The 15,000-nt window shown below is 42.1% G+C and overlaps 1 protein-coding gene across 1 annotated transcript in view; it reads right to left on the reverse strand.

The window, feature by feature from the left end:
* Positions 1-15,000, reverse strand: part of pepd (peptidase D) — a 52,113-nt gene that overhangs the window by 21,263 nt on the left and 15,850 nt on the right. Inside the window, exons 5-7 of the mRNA XM_062023393.1 lie at positions 5,991-6,038; positions 5,532-5,593; positions 5,259-5,303 (exon numbers count right to left, since the gene is read on the reverse strand). Coding sequence (XP_061879377.1) covers positions 5,259-5,303; positions 5,532-5,593; positions 5,991-6,038 — 155 coding nt within the window. The remainder of the gene's footprint in view (positions 1-5,258; positions 5,304-5,531; positions 5,594-5,990; positions 6,039-15,000) is intronic.

Here is a 15,000-nt window from a genome sequence, read left to right on the forward strand (position 1 = left end):
ACAGACACAGTACCGTGAGTACGCAACCAGAATGTTGCCATAAGCATTTTGTTTAATTTGTATGTGTAACGCAGTACGCAGCTGCGGCTTCCAAACATTTGATCGCTTGCCCGTACGTGCGTGCCGCTATGTGCATGTCACGTACGTAACTTTGGGGAAATATATGTGCTGTATGAACTTTGGGGAGGTGAACGGTACTTTGGGCTGTGGGATTGAGTGTGTTGTGCGGGTGTTTGATTTGTATTGGCGGGTTATATGGACGGGAGGGGGGAGGTGTTTGTTATGCGGGATTAATTTGTGGCATATTGGTTGTGTTGTGGCTAATAGAGTATATATATATATGTCTTGTGTTTATTTACTGTTTTAGTCATTCCCAGCTGAATATCAGGTCCCACCCGCATCTCACAGCATCTTCCCTATCTGAATGGCTTCCACTGCCCTCTAGTCCTTCACTCTCACTTTCCTCATCCACGAATCTTTCATCCTCGCTCAAATTAATGGGGAAATTGTCGCTTTCTCTGTCCGAATCGCTTTCGCTGCTGGTGGCCATGATTGTAAACAATGTGCAGATGTGAGGAGCTCCACAACCGGTGACGTCACGCGCATATCGTCTGCTACTTCCGGTACAGACAAGGCTTTTTTATCAGCGACCAAAAGTTGCAAACTTTATCGTCGATGTTCTCTACTAAATCCTTTCAGCAAAAATATGGCAATATCGCAAAATGATCAAGTATGACACATAGAATGGACCTGCTATCCCCGTTTGAATAAGAACATTGCATTTCAGTAGGCCTTTAAATAGATTTTTGCAAATGATGAATCAAGTTAAAGTGGGAATAAATAAGAATCGCAGTTTGCACCGCTACCAAACAGTGAGGTGGGAAACACACAAAGTGAAAGGTCAGCACATTAATGCAAAGACATGTGACAAGGCAGTGGGGGTTTGCAAGAGCGGTATAATGTTGTTCTCCTCAGCAGGAGGTGTGACTCCACAAGATTCCTCCTCATTTTGGCAAAATGTCCATTCATCTGAAGGATGCGGAATCTAATTCAGAGAACACGCTGGCGTGCACGTAGTCCATTACGTGCATGCACGCTTGTTTCTGACACTTTAAGAGGGGACAAACAAACCTGATTCACGACGCCTCACCTTAGCGCGCAGCAGCATGTCACTGAATGAAATTGAACTTTAAGCCTTGAGCTAGTGCTACCACTACACCAGGGGTGTCCTGACTGGTCCGCCAGTATTACACGATGCAAGGGCATGGCAACAGCAGCTGTTACTCTATGCTATGTTACGATTGTTTGAAGGAGATCTGTTAAACAATAGTTACAAAAAAACAACAAGGAAAAACACTAAGAGTGTGTTTTATTGTTTGTGCTATGGTGCCATCTTTTGGACGAGTTTGCTCGTCGTTCAGCATTCTAGCCGTCCATAGCGTTTCTACTCGTACGGATTCTTCATCTTAACTCCAAGCAATGTTTGTAAGTCTTACAGTTAAACTATAACTGTTTATACCTACTAAAGCGTCCCATGTGTGATGTCTGTTGGAGTGTTTTCATGCATATTTGTACGTGCTAACAAAATGTAATGACATAAGCATCGTTAGCCTTAGCTAATATGCTAACAGAATTACAAGCGTCTGTGTTAGTCTTATTAACTTACAATGGCATTCTTTTTGTAATGTTTCAGTTTCACAAATTCCTCAGTAAACTCACCAAGACGTCACTGCGGAGTTATTGAGTCTGTTTAGATCGGGGGTGTCAAAGGTAGGCCCCTTGGGCCGGATAAGGCCCGCGAACAGGTCTTATGCGGCCAGCGAGATGAGTGTGGTGAGTATAAAAATGAGCTAAAATTGTTTAATGAAAGAAACTGCTGTTCTAAATGTTTCCAATTGATGTCGCAATAGCCGTTCTGTTAGGCAAGCCAACGGTTTATACTGGGGCCAAGCAAGAGGTAAAGCATGGCTGCGACTCTTCCCCCTCGGCACAAATGAATCGTAAAACCTGCCGATTCACGTCTTCTGGCACCCTTATTGCCCCAAAATGTCAAAAATGAGAAAAGTGAACGCATAGTGCAACTCAACCCTCTTGAATGGTTTCTACCTTTGTTTGTACAGTTTGTTGAGTTAGCCCAGGAATAATATGTGGACGTGACAAATTAGGTCTTTGATACCTCAAGGTTTTTATCTATTTATTATTTATTGTGTTCAATCCCAGATAGGCTGTGAGTTAATGGTTAATGGCTTTGTACACTGAGAAGAAGTCTAAGTTCATTGTGTTTTTCAAACTACACACATTTTATTCCTCAGAATTTGAAGTGTTTTGTACATTTTTAGAATGTGCTTGTTCTGTTTTTGGCCAGACAAACAAAGAAAACAATCTGAAGTTGTCTTTATTTTTAAGTTATTACGCCATGATTTTACCAGTGCGGCCCACTTAGGGATACCGTATTTTTCGGATTATAAGTCGCAATTTTTTTCATAGTTTGGCGGGGGGTGCGATTTACACTCTGGAGCGATTTATGTGTGAAATTATTAACACATTACCGTAAAATATCAAATAATATTATTTATCTCATTCACGTAAGAGACTAGGCGTATATCAGCAATCGTCACACACATACGTCAACCAATAAACATTTGGCGGGGGCGGGTCATGGCAGAAGTGCATTGTGGAAAAAAAGATGCTACCTGCTACTACTTCCGTACCTATGAAAATTGATCATTTCAACATTAGCTGTAACTTAAAAAACTGAGAAGGGCTGAACAAAAATGGCACCGAAAAGGAAATCATATACTTATCGTTATTTATGCATCAGATAACGTGCACTTATTCAGCCTGTTGTTCACTATTCTTTATTTATTTTAAGTTGCCTTTCAAATGTCTATTCTTGGTGTTGGGTTTTATCAAATAAACTTCCCCCAAAAATGTGATTTATACTCTAGTGCGACTTATATATGTTTTTTTCCTTCTTTATTATGCATTTTCGGCCGGTGCGATTTATACTCCGGAGCGATTTATAATCCGAAAAATACGGTAGATGTTCCTCCACGCGGCCCCTGAGCTAAAATGAGTTTGACACCCCTGGTTTAGCTGATTGAATGACTCCTGTTTTGTTTCATCAGCCGTTTTACTGCCGTGTTTCAGGCACCGTTTGGAAACTGACACAAGTGACTTAAAGTGTCCTACATGTGGCAGATACTTCCGAGCAAGGATCGGCCTGACAAGTCATCTGAGGACACATCAACCAAAATCAACTACTTAGATGTCCTGCTCATCGTCGACAACAACGACGGAGGAACATCATCCGCTGATTGGATGACTCCTGTTTTGTTTGATCAGCCGTTTTACTGCCGTGTTTCAGGCACCGTTTGGAAACAATTAAGGTATGTAAACGAACTCTTACATAATCTTTTTGTGTAAATAACTCATTTCAATATGTATATATCTGCGGCTAATATACAGTCATGGTCAAAAGTTTACATACACTTGTAAAGAACATAATGTCATGGTTGTCTTGAGTTTCCAATAATTTCTACAACTCTTATTTTTTTGTGATAGAGTGATTGGAGCACATACTTGTTGGTCACAAAAAACCTTCATGAAGTTTGGGTCTTTTATGAATGTATTATGGGTCTACTGAAAATGTGACCAAATGTGCTGGGTCAAAAGTATACATACAGCAAAGTTAATATTTGGTTACATGTCCCTTGGCAAGTTTCACTGCAATAAGGCGCTTTTGGTAGCCATCCACAAGCTTCTGGTTGAGTTTTTGGACCACTCCTCTTGACAAAATTGGTGCAATTCAGCTAAATTTGTTGGTTTTCTGACATGAACTTGTTTCTTCAGCATTGTCCACACATTTAAGTCAGGACTTTGGGAAGGTCATTCTAAAACCTTAATTCTAGCCTGATTTAGCCATTCCTTTACCACTTTTGACGTGTGTTTGGGGTCATTTTCCTGTTAGAACACCCAACTATGCCCGGGCTGATGATTTTAGGTTGTCCTGAAGAATTTGGAGGTAATCCTCCTTTTTCATTGTCCCATTTACTCTCTGTAAAGCACAAGTTCCATTGGCAGCAAAACAAGCCCAGAGCGTAGTACTATCACCACCATGCTTGGAGGTAGGAATGGTGTTCCAGGGATTAAAGGCCTCACCTTTTCTCCTCCAAACATATTGCTGGGTATTGTGGCCAAACAGCTACATTTTTCTTTCATCTGACCACAGAACTTTCTTCCAGAAGGTCTTATCTTTGTCATTGTGATGTCAGATCAGTGTTTCCCACACATTCATTTATTTGTGGCGGCCCGCCACGAAAGAATTACGTCCGCCACAAATAAAAAAAATAAAAATACAATTTTTATTTTTTATTTTTTTTGTCCTGTCCAGCTTCTCAGGCAAATCATATAGTTGATGTAGATGCCCATATAGGCTGTTCAGATTTACTTTACAAAAGAGAAGTGTAGGATACTTCTCTTGTTGCCTTATTTGTATTTGACCACTACTGTTTTCTGTTTATTTGTTACTGACTGTGGCAGGACACCTCTGCCTCTGTTTCACTTTATGTTGCTGGTAAATAATATGGTTGTAGTAGTAGGCTAAAGTTAAATTATTTAGTATGCACTAATTAAAGGGGCAGAGCTTTAAGAGACATTTTAGCTTTTATATTTTATGAGATATATTTTTTTGTAAGAACCACAATTAATAAATATATTTTAGTGAATAACTTTGTTCAAATCTGTATATAAATATGTACATAAAGTGTTGTAATTATATTGTAAAATGGATGGATGGATAGAGGGATGGACGTTTAAAACAAAACTGTTGTTATTAATTAGTAAGTATACATTTTTTGAGCCTTTTTAGAGAAAATCATATCAGCGTAGTAAATTACTCGATGATGTCATGGTGACCACGCCCATAGCCACGCCCCCACAGCCACAGGTATCTTGGCAGTTTATGGGAAACGCTGCAGATGAAACAAGAATGGAGCTGTTTGGCCACAATACCCAGCAATATATTTGGAGGAGAAAAGGTGAATGTGTATGTAAAAGTGTATGCATACTTTTGACCACGGCTGTATGGAAAAAATATTTTTTTCCCCTGTGCTCTATAGTCCGAAAATACGGTAATCGATGTTTGGACAAATGTCCATCGAATCTGGAATAGTTCTCATAGAGATGCATCAGAGAATCCATCATTTTCCCCACCTATATAGGATACTGTTGCTTTAATGTTCCATGCAAAGACTCACCATTCCACAATGACTGGGTGCAAGGGAGTGTTGTTCACTTGGAATCTGAGTCAAAGAGAAAACATCCCAATTAGGCCTTAAGTGGACAAAACCAGTGCTTGCTGCTAAATGCATTTCACCAAAACATAAAAGTGGCGCATATTTAAAGGGAGCCCAAAGGCTAAAGTACGTAGCATAAAGTAGATCATTGTTGACTTTGCTAAATGATCTTATTGTGTGAGACTTGACTGCTTTGTGGAGCACACATAAAAGATGTAATGAAATGAAACCTACTGGCTAATTCCTTCAAAGGAGGCTTCACGGCTGACACTCCCGCTGTCCGTGTTCTGTCCTCGCTGCAGTGAAAAGAGACATTAAATCCTCTTTAACGCACGCCAATGAGCATAGCTCGGGAATTAGCACACACACACCCATCACCAATACCAGACGTGATTGGTCACGAGTGTTTGTCAGCAAATTTTGGTGGGGCGGTATAGCTCGGTTGGTAGAGCGGCCGTACCAGCAACTTGAGGGTTGCAGGTTCGATCCCCGCTTCCGCCATCCTAGTCACTGCCGTTGTGTCCTTGGGCAAGACACTTTACCCACCTGCTCCCAGTGCCACCCACACTGGTTTAAATGTAACTTAGATATTGGGTTTCACTATGTAAAGCGCTTTGAGTCACTTGAGAAAAAGCGCTATATAAATGTAATTCACTTCACTTCACTTCAAATGGAAAGGTCAGTGCATCGTACCAGTGTGAGGAGGACGGCTGCTTTCAGGTTGCCGAGGACTTCTGCGATCTGCAAGGTGAAAAAACAATCAGGGTTGTTATGAGACGCTTACAGAGTGACACGCTGGCTGGCAGGTGTCGCCGTGGCACCAGACGAGAACCTCACATGACTTTTATTGCTCGTCCAGGCAGCCTAAAATGTTAGTGACATTTTCCTGACACGCTCGTGACCCCCCGGGGGAGCCCTCCGACTATCACATAGCTTTAATACCGCACATCAGGGTGGAGGCAGATTAGCGGCGTGAAGGTCGCCTTATTTGGGCTTGGCTGGTTAGAACACATCACTTCGTCAGAACCTACAAAACCCAAAACTAGTGAAGTTGGCACGTTGTGTAATTCGTAAATAAAAACAGAATGCAATGATTTGCTAATCCTTTTCAACTTAAATTCAATTGAATAGACAGCAAAGACAAGATATTTAATGTTCGAACTGAAAAACGTAATTTTTTTTGCAAATAATCATTAACTTAGAATTTAATTGGAGCAACACATTGCAAAAAAGTTGGCACAGGGGCATTTTTACCACTGTGTTACATGGCCTTTCCTTTTAACAACACTCGGTAAACATTTGGGAACTGAGGAGACCAATTTTTAAAGCTTTTCCAGGTGGAATTATTTCCCATTCTTGCTTGATGTACAGCTTAAGTTGTTCAACACTATTTTAGGCTTCATAATGCGCCACACATTTTCAATGGGAGACAGGTCTGGACTACAGGCAGGCCAGTCTAGTACCCGCACTCTTTTACTATGAAGTCACGCTGTTGTAACACGTGGCTTGGCATTGTCTTGCTGAAATAAGCAGGGGCGTCCATGAAAAAGATGTTGCTTGGATGGCAACATATGTTGCTCCAAAACCTGAATGTACCTTTCAGCATTAATGGTGCCTTCACAGATGTGTAAGTTACCCATGCCTTGGGCACTAATACACCCCCATACCATCACAGATGCTGGCTTTTGAACTTTGCGCATATAGCAATCCGGATGGTTCTTTTCCTCTTTGTTCCCGAGGTCACGACGTCCACAGTTTCCAAAAACAATTTGAAATGTGGACTCGTCAGACCACAGAACACTTTTCCACTTTGCATCAGTCCATCTTAGATGGGCTCGGGCCCAGTGAAGCCGGTGGCTTTTCTGGGTGTTGTTGATAAATGGCTTTGGCTTTGCATAGTAGAGTTTTAACTTGCACTTACAGATGTAGCGACCAACTGTAGTTACTGACAGTGGTTTTCTGAAGTTTTCCTGATCCCATGTGGTGATATCCTTTACACACTGATGTCGGTTTTTGATGCAGTACCGCCTGAGGGATCGAAGGTCACGGGCTTAACCGCTTACGTGCAGTGATTTCTCCAAATTCTCTGAACCTTTTGATGATATTACGGACGGTAGATGGTGAAATCCCTAAATTCCTTGCAATAGCTCGTTGAGAAATGTTGTTCTTAAAGTGTTTGACAATTTGCTCACACATTTGTTCACAAAGTGGTGACCCTCTTCCCATCCCTATTTGTGAATGACTGATCATTTCATGGAAGCTGCTTTTATACCCAATCATGGCACCCACTTGTTCCCAATTAGCCTGTTCACCTGTGGGATGTTCCAAATAAGTGCTTGATGAGCATTCCTCAACTTTCTCAGTCTTTTTTGCCACTTGTGCCAGCTTTTTTGAAACATGTTGCAGGCATCAAATTCCAAATGAGCTAATATTTGCAAAAAATAACAAAGCTTTCCAGTTCGAACGTTAAGTATCTTGTCTTTGCAGTCTATTCAATTGAATATAAGTTGAAAAGGATTTGCAAATCATTGTGGTTTTCGTCCTGGTCGTGGAACTGTGGACCAGCTCTATACTCTCGGCAGGGTCCTTGAGGGTGCATGGGAGTTTGCCCAACCAGTCTACATGTGTTTTGTGGACTTGGAGAAGGCATTCGACCGTGTCCCTCGGGAAGTCCTGTGGGGAGTGCTCAAAGAATATGGGGTATCGGACTGTCTGATTGTGGCGGTCCGCTCCCTGTATGATCAGTGCCAGAGTTTGGTCCGCATTGCCGGCAGTAAGTCGGACACGTTTCCAGTGAGGGTTGGACTCCGCCAAGGCTGCCCTTTGTCACCGATTCTGTTCATAACTTTTATGGACATAATTTCTAGGCGCAGTCAAGGCGTTGAGGGGATCTGGTTTGGTGGCTGCAGGATTAGGTCTCTGCTTTTTGCAGATGATGTGGTCCTGATGGCTTCATCTGGCCAGGATCTTCAGCTCTCGCTGGATCGGTTCGCAGCTGAGTGTGAAGCGACTGGGATGAGAATCAGCACCTCCAAGTCCGAATCCATGGTTCTCGCCCGGAAAAGGGTGGAGTGCCATCTCCGGGTTGCGGAGGAGACCCTGCCCCAAGTGGAGGAGTTCAAGTACCTCGGAGTCTTGTTCACGAGTGAGGGAAGAGTGGATCGTGAGATCGACAGGCGGATCGGTGCGGCGTCTTCAGTAATGCGGACGCTGTATCGATCCGTTGTGGTGAAGAAGGAGCTGAGCCGGAAGGCAAAGCTCTCAATTTACCGGTCGATCTACGTTCCCATCCTCACCTATGGTCATGAGCTTTGGGTTATGACCGAAAGGACAAGATCACGGGTACAAACGGCCGAAATGAGTTTCCTCCGCCGGGTGGCGGGGCTCTCCCTTAGAGATAGGGTGAGAAGCTCTGTCATCCGGGGGGAGCTCAAAGTAAAGCCGCTGCTCCTCCACATCGAGAGGAGCCAGATGAGGTGGTTCGGGCATCTGGTCAGGATGCCACCCGAACGCCTCCCTAGGGAGGTGTTTAGGGCACGTCCGACCGGTAGGAGGCCACGGGGAAGACCCAGGACACGTTGGGAAGACTATGTCTCCCGGCTGGCCTGGGAACGCCTCGGGATCCCCCGGGAGGAGCTGGACGAAGTGGCTGGGGAGAGGGAAGTCTGGGCTTCCCTGCTTAAGCTGCTGCCCCCGCGACCCGACCTCGGATAAGCGGAAGAAGATGGATGGATGGATGGATGTATTCTGTTTTTATTTACGATTTACACAACGTGCCAACTTCACTGGTTTTGGGGTTTGTAGTAAAAGATGCTTTTTAGACCAGTGATTCTCAAACTGTGGTACAGGCTCCACCTAGTGGTACCGCAAATAATCACTACAATAAAGTACAGTGTTAATTTTCCTATATTTAAACACAGTGTTACTGTTCAAACTTTGTGTAATGTTACAGTGGCCAAAATATGAAATATACTTGTAAAAAAATAAAACCTCTGCCTTGTTTTAAATGACTACTTGGGCCTACTACGCTACTCTATTTTAATGTTGTCAATATGGTGGTACTGGAGAGCAAAAGTGTTTTCTTATGTGGTACAATAATTGGAGAAAAAAAGTTTGAGAACCACTGTGTTAGACCATTTTTAGGTAATAACTAGATTGGTTCACCAACCACGTGTGTCAAATACTGTAATACTCTCATCCTGTATTTGTATTTTATTTTATTGAACTCACTGGCAATGTACTAAACTACAAGTTTTAAGGGCTGTCAACAAATACATCAAAAACAAAAATAGTGTAGCAGGGCACTAATTGTTCTCATCACCAGATTGGGGATTGGGGTATAGGTCGGATGTGACCACCTCTGGGGGAAAAAGGGTTGTTGTTGTTGTTGTGGAAAGAGATCTGATAATAAACTCACCAGCTCAGAGCTGCTGCTCTCTGGCCTCATTATCTCAACTCCCACAATAGCTCATTTAATAATAGTAACGTGTGTCACTACAATAGTCGTTATATACATGAATAAATGTTAGAAGAATTAACTAATTCTTGAGATGTAATATTTTAGGTTAAATGTTTACGCAATACAAAACATGACTATTATGAGAATCAATTTGTTTTCTTCTGAAAACTAATTAGTATTTTCATGTGGAATAAACTCAAAATGTTACAAAATATACTTAAGGTATAACGAGTAGAGATGCCTTGAAACAATCAACCCGATGGCCACCAAACAGTATAGACTTTCCTGAAAAAGTATGTGAGTAGCCGTTGCTGATTAATGCCTTTTAATGCTGATTACAAGGGAAAATCCTCTCTTACTTCCTGATACTTTATTTATTTTTGACAGAAGCAGCTAACAGCGTATGTCTATTAGGGATGGGTACTGAATTCGGTACTTTAATACGCACCGACCAAATTCTTACCGGGTATTGATCCACGTAAAATCAAACGGTGCCATACTTTGATACCTTTGTTGCACATGACGTCACGTCCGGTTGCAGACTAAACACGGAAACCACGTAAACAAACAGACAAGCAGCACTCAGGGCGGACTTAGTCAAACTCCCTCTAGTAATGTGGACATTTTCAACACCAACAAAGCAAGCATGCTTGGTAGAAAATGCTCGAATGTAAAGTAAGGCTCCACTCTTCCAAAATGCGCTCGCTTGATGCTAATTTACATTGGATTTGCCAACGACAGCCTACTATTATCATCAGCAATTTTACATGGCGATTTCAACACCTCCAAACACTCTTCCAAAATGCGCTCGCTTGATGCTAATTTACATTGGATTTGCCAACGACAGCCTACTATTATCATCAGCAATTTTACATGGCGATTTCAACACCTCCAAATTTGGTAATGTAAACCACAACTAAGATGAATTTTAAAATCTGCTAGTGTGTAATGAGCACAGTACTTAGCAAGTCCAAGACTTTAGATGGCAGTAGCGTGTAGTTTATGGTGTGTGGTTTTTTTTTACACCCTAAAAAGTGCTAATACTGTAAGTATTGTACTTATTATGCACTGTCCGTTTGATTGTAACGTGCATCCTAGTTGTAGTTTTCATTGGCAAATTATGGTGCTCCACACGACACCTCCGCTCCGGACAGGCTAACCTCCTCCAACCTCCGAGGACAAAGCTACGAACAATGGGAGACCGGGCTTTCTGCTCCGCCGCTCCCAGTCTGTGGAACGCTCTCCCTGACCACCTGAGGGCACCACAGACTGTGGATGCTTTTAAAAAAGGCTTAAAAACCCTTCTTTTTAAAAAAAGCCTTTTTTTTTAGATATATGCATACTAGTTTTAGCTATTTGGCTGTTCTAGTTTTTATTTGTATTTATTATCTTTTTATTTTATTTTATTTTTAATACACTGTAGCACTTTGAGGTTGTTTACTCAATGTAAAGTGCTTTTTACAAATAAAATCTATTATTATTATTATTATTAATGTGGAGCGTTTTTTGAAGCATTTTTTTTTGTTGGCAATGGAAATTGCAACATTACCTAGAGCTGTTTTGGTTGAGTCTTAGTCGTCTAAGTCTGCAACTGAGCGTGACGTCAGTGTTAGAGTTTATGTGAATCAGTACCCGGTAGGATCGGCAGGATTCGGTCAGTGCCAAAAAAGTACCGGGTTCGGTACCCACCCCTAATTAAAACAAACATGTATTAATGCATATTGATTTTGTTAGCAAATCACTGCTCTGTATTACATACTGTATATAATATTACCGCAGCAGCACAGTGCACCTCAGCCCTAATCCCAATATAAAAGTCACCATGATCAAGACATTATTGGAGGTTCCAAAGAGTGTGCGTCACGCCTCAGTGACAACCTTCGCTATAGAACCTTCTGGAGCACAACAAGCTCGTCAAGCCGAGCCAGGCGGAACACTCTGAAGTGCCCAGAGCGGCAAGAATCAGACTCGGTCGACTTAAGGAACAAAGAAATGTAGACGTCTGTCACGCTCCAACTTAATGAGAAGGTCACAATATTGACAGCAAGTTTTCCTATTGTGCTTTCAGCGTGAAGCCCAGCAGGCGCACAGGGCCACACTTAACGCAGCAAAAGCAGCTATTATGGCGTTTAAGCGCTTCGAAGGTTCCCGCTGTGACGACACTGGAGGAGGCGCAGGTGGGATTGATGCGAAAGCCCTCCCTCCGGGCTGGAAGTGTGACGCCGCGGGGAAGTGCGGAGATATAAGACCCACTTCTTCCCTTAACAATAGCGAGAAGGTCACCACGTAAAATTTAGCCCCCGCCGTTTAAATTACATGTGATCTCCGACAAGGCAAAACATCCTGACGGGAGCGGCGGGGGTTATCGGCGGAATAGATTTGTTGTGATTTGTCAACATGTGCGCCTCCAAAATAGCTGTGGAAATGTCAGATATGTTGACGTCGGGGGTCCCGCGGGAGTCTGCCTGTCAGTGGCGACGTACACGGCAGCTTTGCAAAACTCCCCAAAACACACAATTAAAAGCCCGCCTCGGCTGGGGTGTATTTTTAGTCTCGACTGGTAAAATGTTTAAGATCTTAAGCAAAGGTTGTCACGGGTGAAGTAGCAATGGATTGATCGTTTAAGCTTTTCCTTGTTTTGTTTATGTTTAGCTGGAAGACATGCAAACACACTCGGATCGACATCTTTTTAACGGACTATGACGCCACCGGCATTTGCAGCCCCTGTCTGGAGTGCAGCTGGTTTAAGAGTGCTCCTTTCAAACAGAACAGAGGTGTCAAATGTGCGGCCCGGGGGTCATGTGTGGCCCGCAGCTCGAGTTTTGTTGGCCTGCAACATTTTGTTGCGAAAAAGAAATCTGTAAAAGAGCATATGGACGTACAGTAGGAAGGGGATTCATATGGCCCCATTTTTCACAATTTACCTGACACATGAAACGTGACAAATTTCCAAATTAAAAAAAAAAAAAATTGTTGAATGCTACAGACATTATATATCAAAACTTACTGTCAGCTTTGTGTTATAAGTGACAAATTTACTATTATTAGTGTCAAAGTTTCAGCTTCTTCTCATTACAGTATGTCTTTCTGCAATTTTTTTCTTACATTTTTACTGTTTTTTTCCTGACAAAACCAGAGCTGCTGTCCGCAAATGGCCCCCTGAAACAACTAATATTATTACACTTTGTCACCTATACCAGTGGTGCCCAACCTTTTTGTAGCTGCGGACCGGTCAACGCTTGAAAATTTGTCCCACAGACCGGGGGGGGGGGGGGTTTAAAAAAAATATGTTGGTTTTTTTTCATAAAGAAATACAATCATGTGTGCTTACGGACTGTATCCATGCAGACTGTATTGATCTATATTGATATATAATGTATATATTGTGTTTTGTATGTTGATTTTAATACAAATTAAAAAATATATATATATTTTTTTTAAATTTCTTGTGCGGCCCGGTACCAATCGTACCGGTCCGCGGCCCGGTGGTTGGGGACCACTGACCTATACCATAAAGCTGACACTAAGTTTGGTATTTAAACATATGTAATGTCTGTTTTTAGCATTTTTTTTACATAATAAAAAATATCCAAATGATATATATCCAATAATCCAATAATAATATCCAAACTCCGCCGCTTACTTTGACTTTTTATTATGCGGACCTTAGGGAAAACAGTTAGGACACTTCTGATACAGAACATATTTGACTTTCATTTTTACACTAGATACCTTATTAAAATCAGCGGGTTCTTGTCACAGAGAGGATTTTAATTGAGCGTTTTTGCAGTGGATCCTTAAAAACAATAGATCACTATGTCCGATTGAGGATATTTCTTCTTCTTCTACTTCTACCAATGATTGTCACACACACTAAGTATGGCGTATTTATTCACTGCATTTGACCCATCACCCTTGATCACCCCCTGGGAGGTGAGGGGAGCAGTGAGCAGCAGCGGTGGCCGCGCCCGGGAATCATTTTTGGTGATTTAACCCTCAATTCCAACCCTTGATGCTGAGTGCCAAGCAGGGAGGTAATGGGTTTGACTAGTGTAGTGTTTTTTTTAAGGGTGTCCCAATCGAATATCAATATCGGTCTGAAAAACAAGTATCGGATTTGAACAGCTTGCATGTAAAATCTCTGATACACATTTCTTGTGCAAATCTGGACCTCATTGACGTACCAGTAGAGTGGAAAAACAAGTTGACTTTGTATACTTAATTGTGTTTCATTGTTTCATAAACCATATCCAATTGTATTTACAATCCACAAAGTATGTGAAAACACTGTTTAAAAACTACAAAATGCCACATTCAGTCAGCCATTCTTAATATTCTGCTTTGTCTTTTTTCAGAGATTGACATCGCATCTGCACTCTGACCATGTTATCAGATCAGTCATACTGGAAATACGCAAAAATTGGAAAGATATACAAGAAGGAAGGAACACATGTTTGGCTTTTTTTAGGGTCCTTTTTGAGGGTCCTTTCAGTGCTCAGTGGTCTTGTGGTTAGAGTGTCCGCCTTAAAATCAGTAGGTCGTGAGTTGAAACCCCTGCCGAGACTATAAAAATGGGACCCATTACCTCCCTGCTTGGCACTCAGCATCAAGGGTTGGAATTGGGGGTTAAATCACCAAAATGATTCCCGGGCGCGGCCACCGCTGCTGCTCACTGCTCCCCTCACCTCCCAGGGTGTGAACAAGGGGATGGGTCAAATGCAGAGGACACATTTCACCACACCTAGTGTGTGTGTGTGACAATCATTGGTACTTTAACTTAACTTAATTCTATTGCGCCCATTGTTCTCTCTCTAAAAACATCCAGAAAGCACCAACAGTACTCCATTTACATGTCGTGACCTAAAAAGTAGCCAAATTTGAGTGATATTGTTATTATAAGCGCCAACGCAGACGGCCTATTTTAGCTGCGCATTGATAGCAGTGAGCGAATGCTAGCTTACACTGCTATTGTTGACACACTGAGCCGACGGCTGCTTCTGCTTGGTCTCAAATTCGCAATAAGTAAATTCTACATTATAATTCATGCATCTCTCACCTGCTAGTAGGCAAATGTGGCCATGGTCTGACAGGCTGGTCGACTTTCACATCCGCGCAATTGGGGACATGAACCCATCAGGATTGTGATTGATTCTTCATCTAAAAGTTTATGTGAGCATACCGTCGGTCGGCATCTCAGAGAGAGAGAGGAAATATTACAGTAAGTGTTTGTTTTATTATGGATTG

This window comes from Entelurus aequoreus, linkage group LG02, assembly GCF_033978785.1.
Source record: "Entelurus aequoreus isolate RoL-2023_Sb linkage group LG02, RoL_Eaeq_v1.1, whole genome shotgun sequence".
NCBI lineage: Eukaryota > Metazoa > Chordata > Actinopteri > Syngnathiformes > Syngnathidae > Entelurus > Entelurus aequoreus.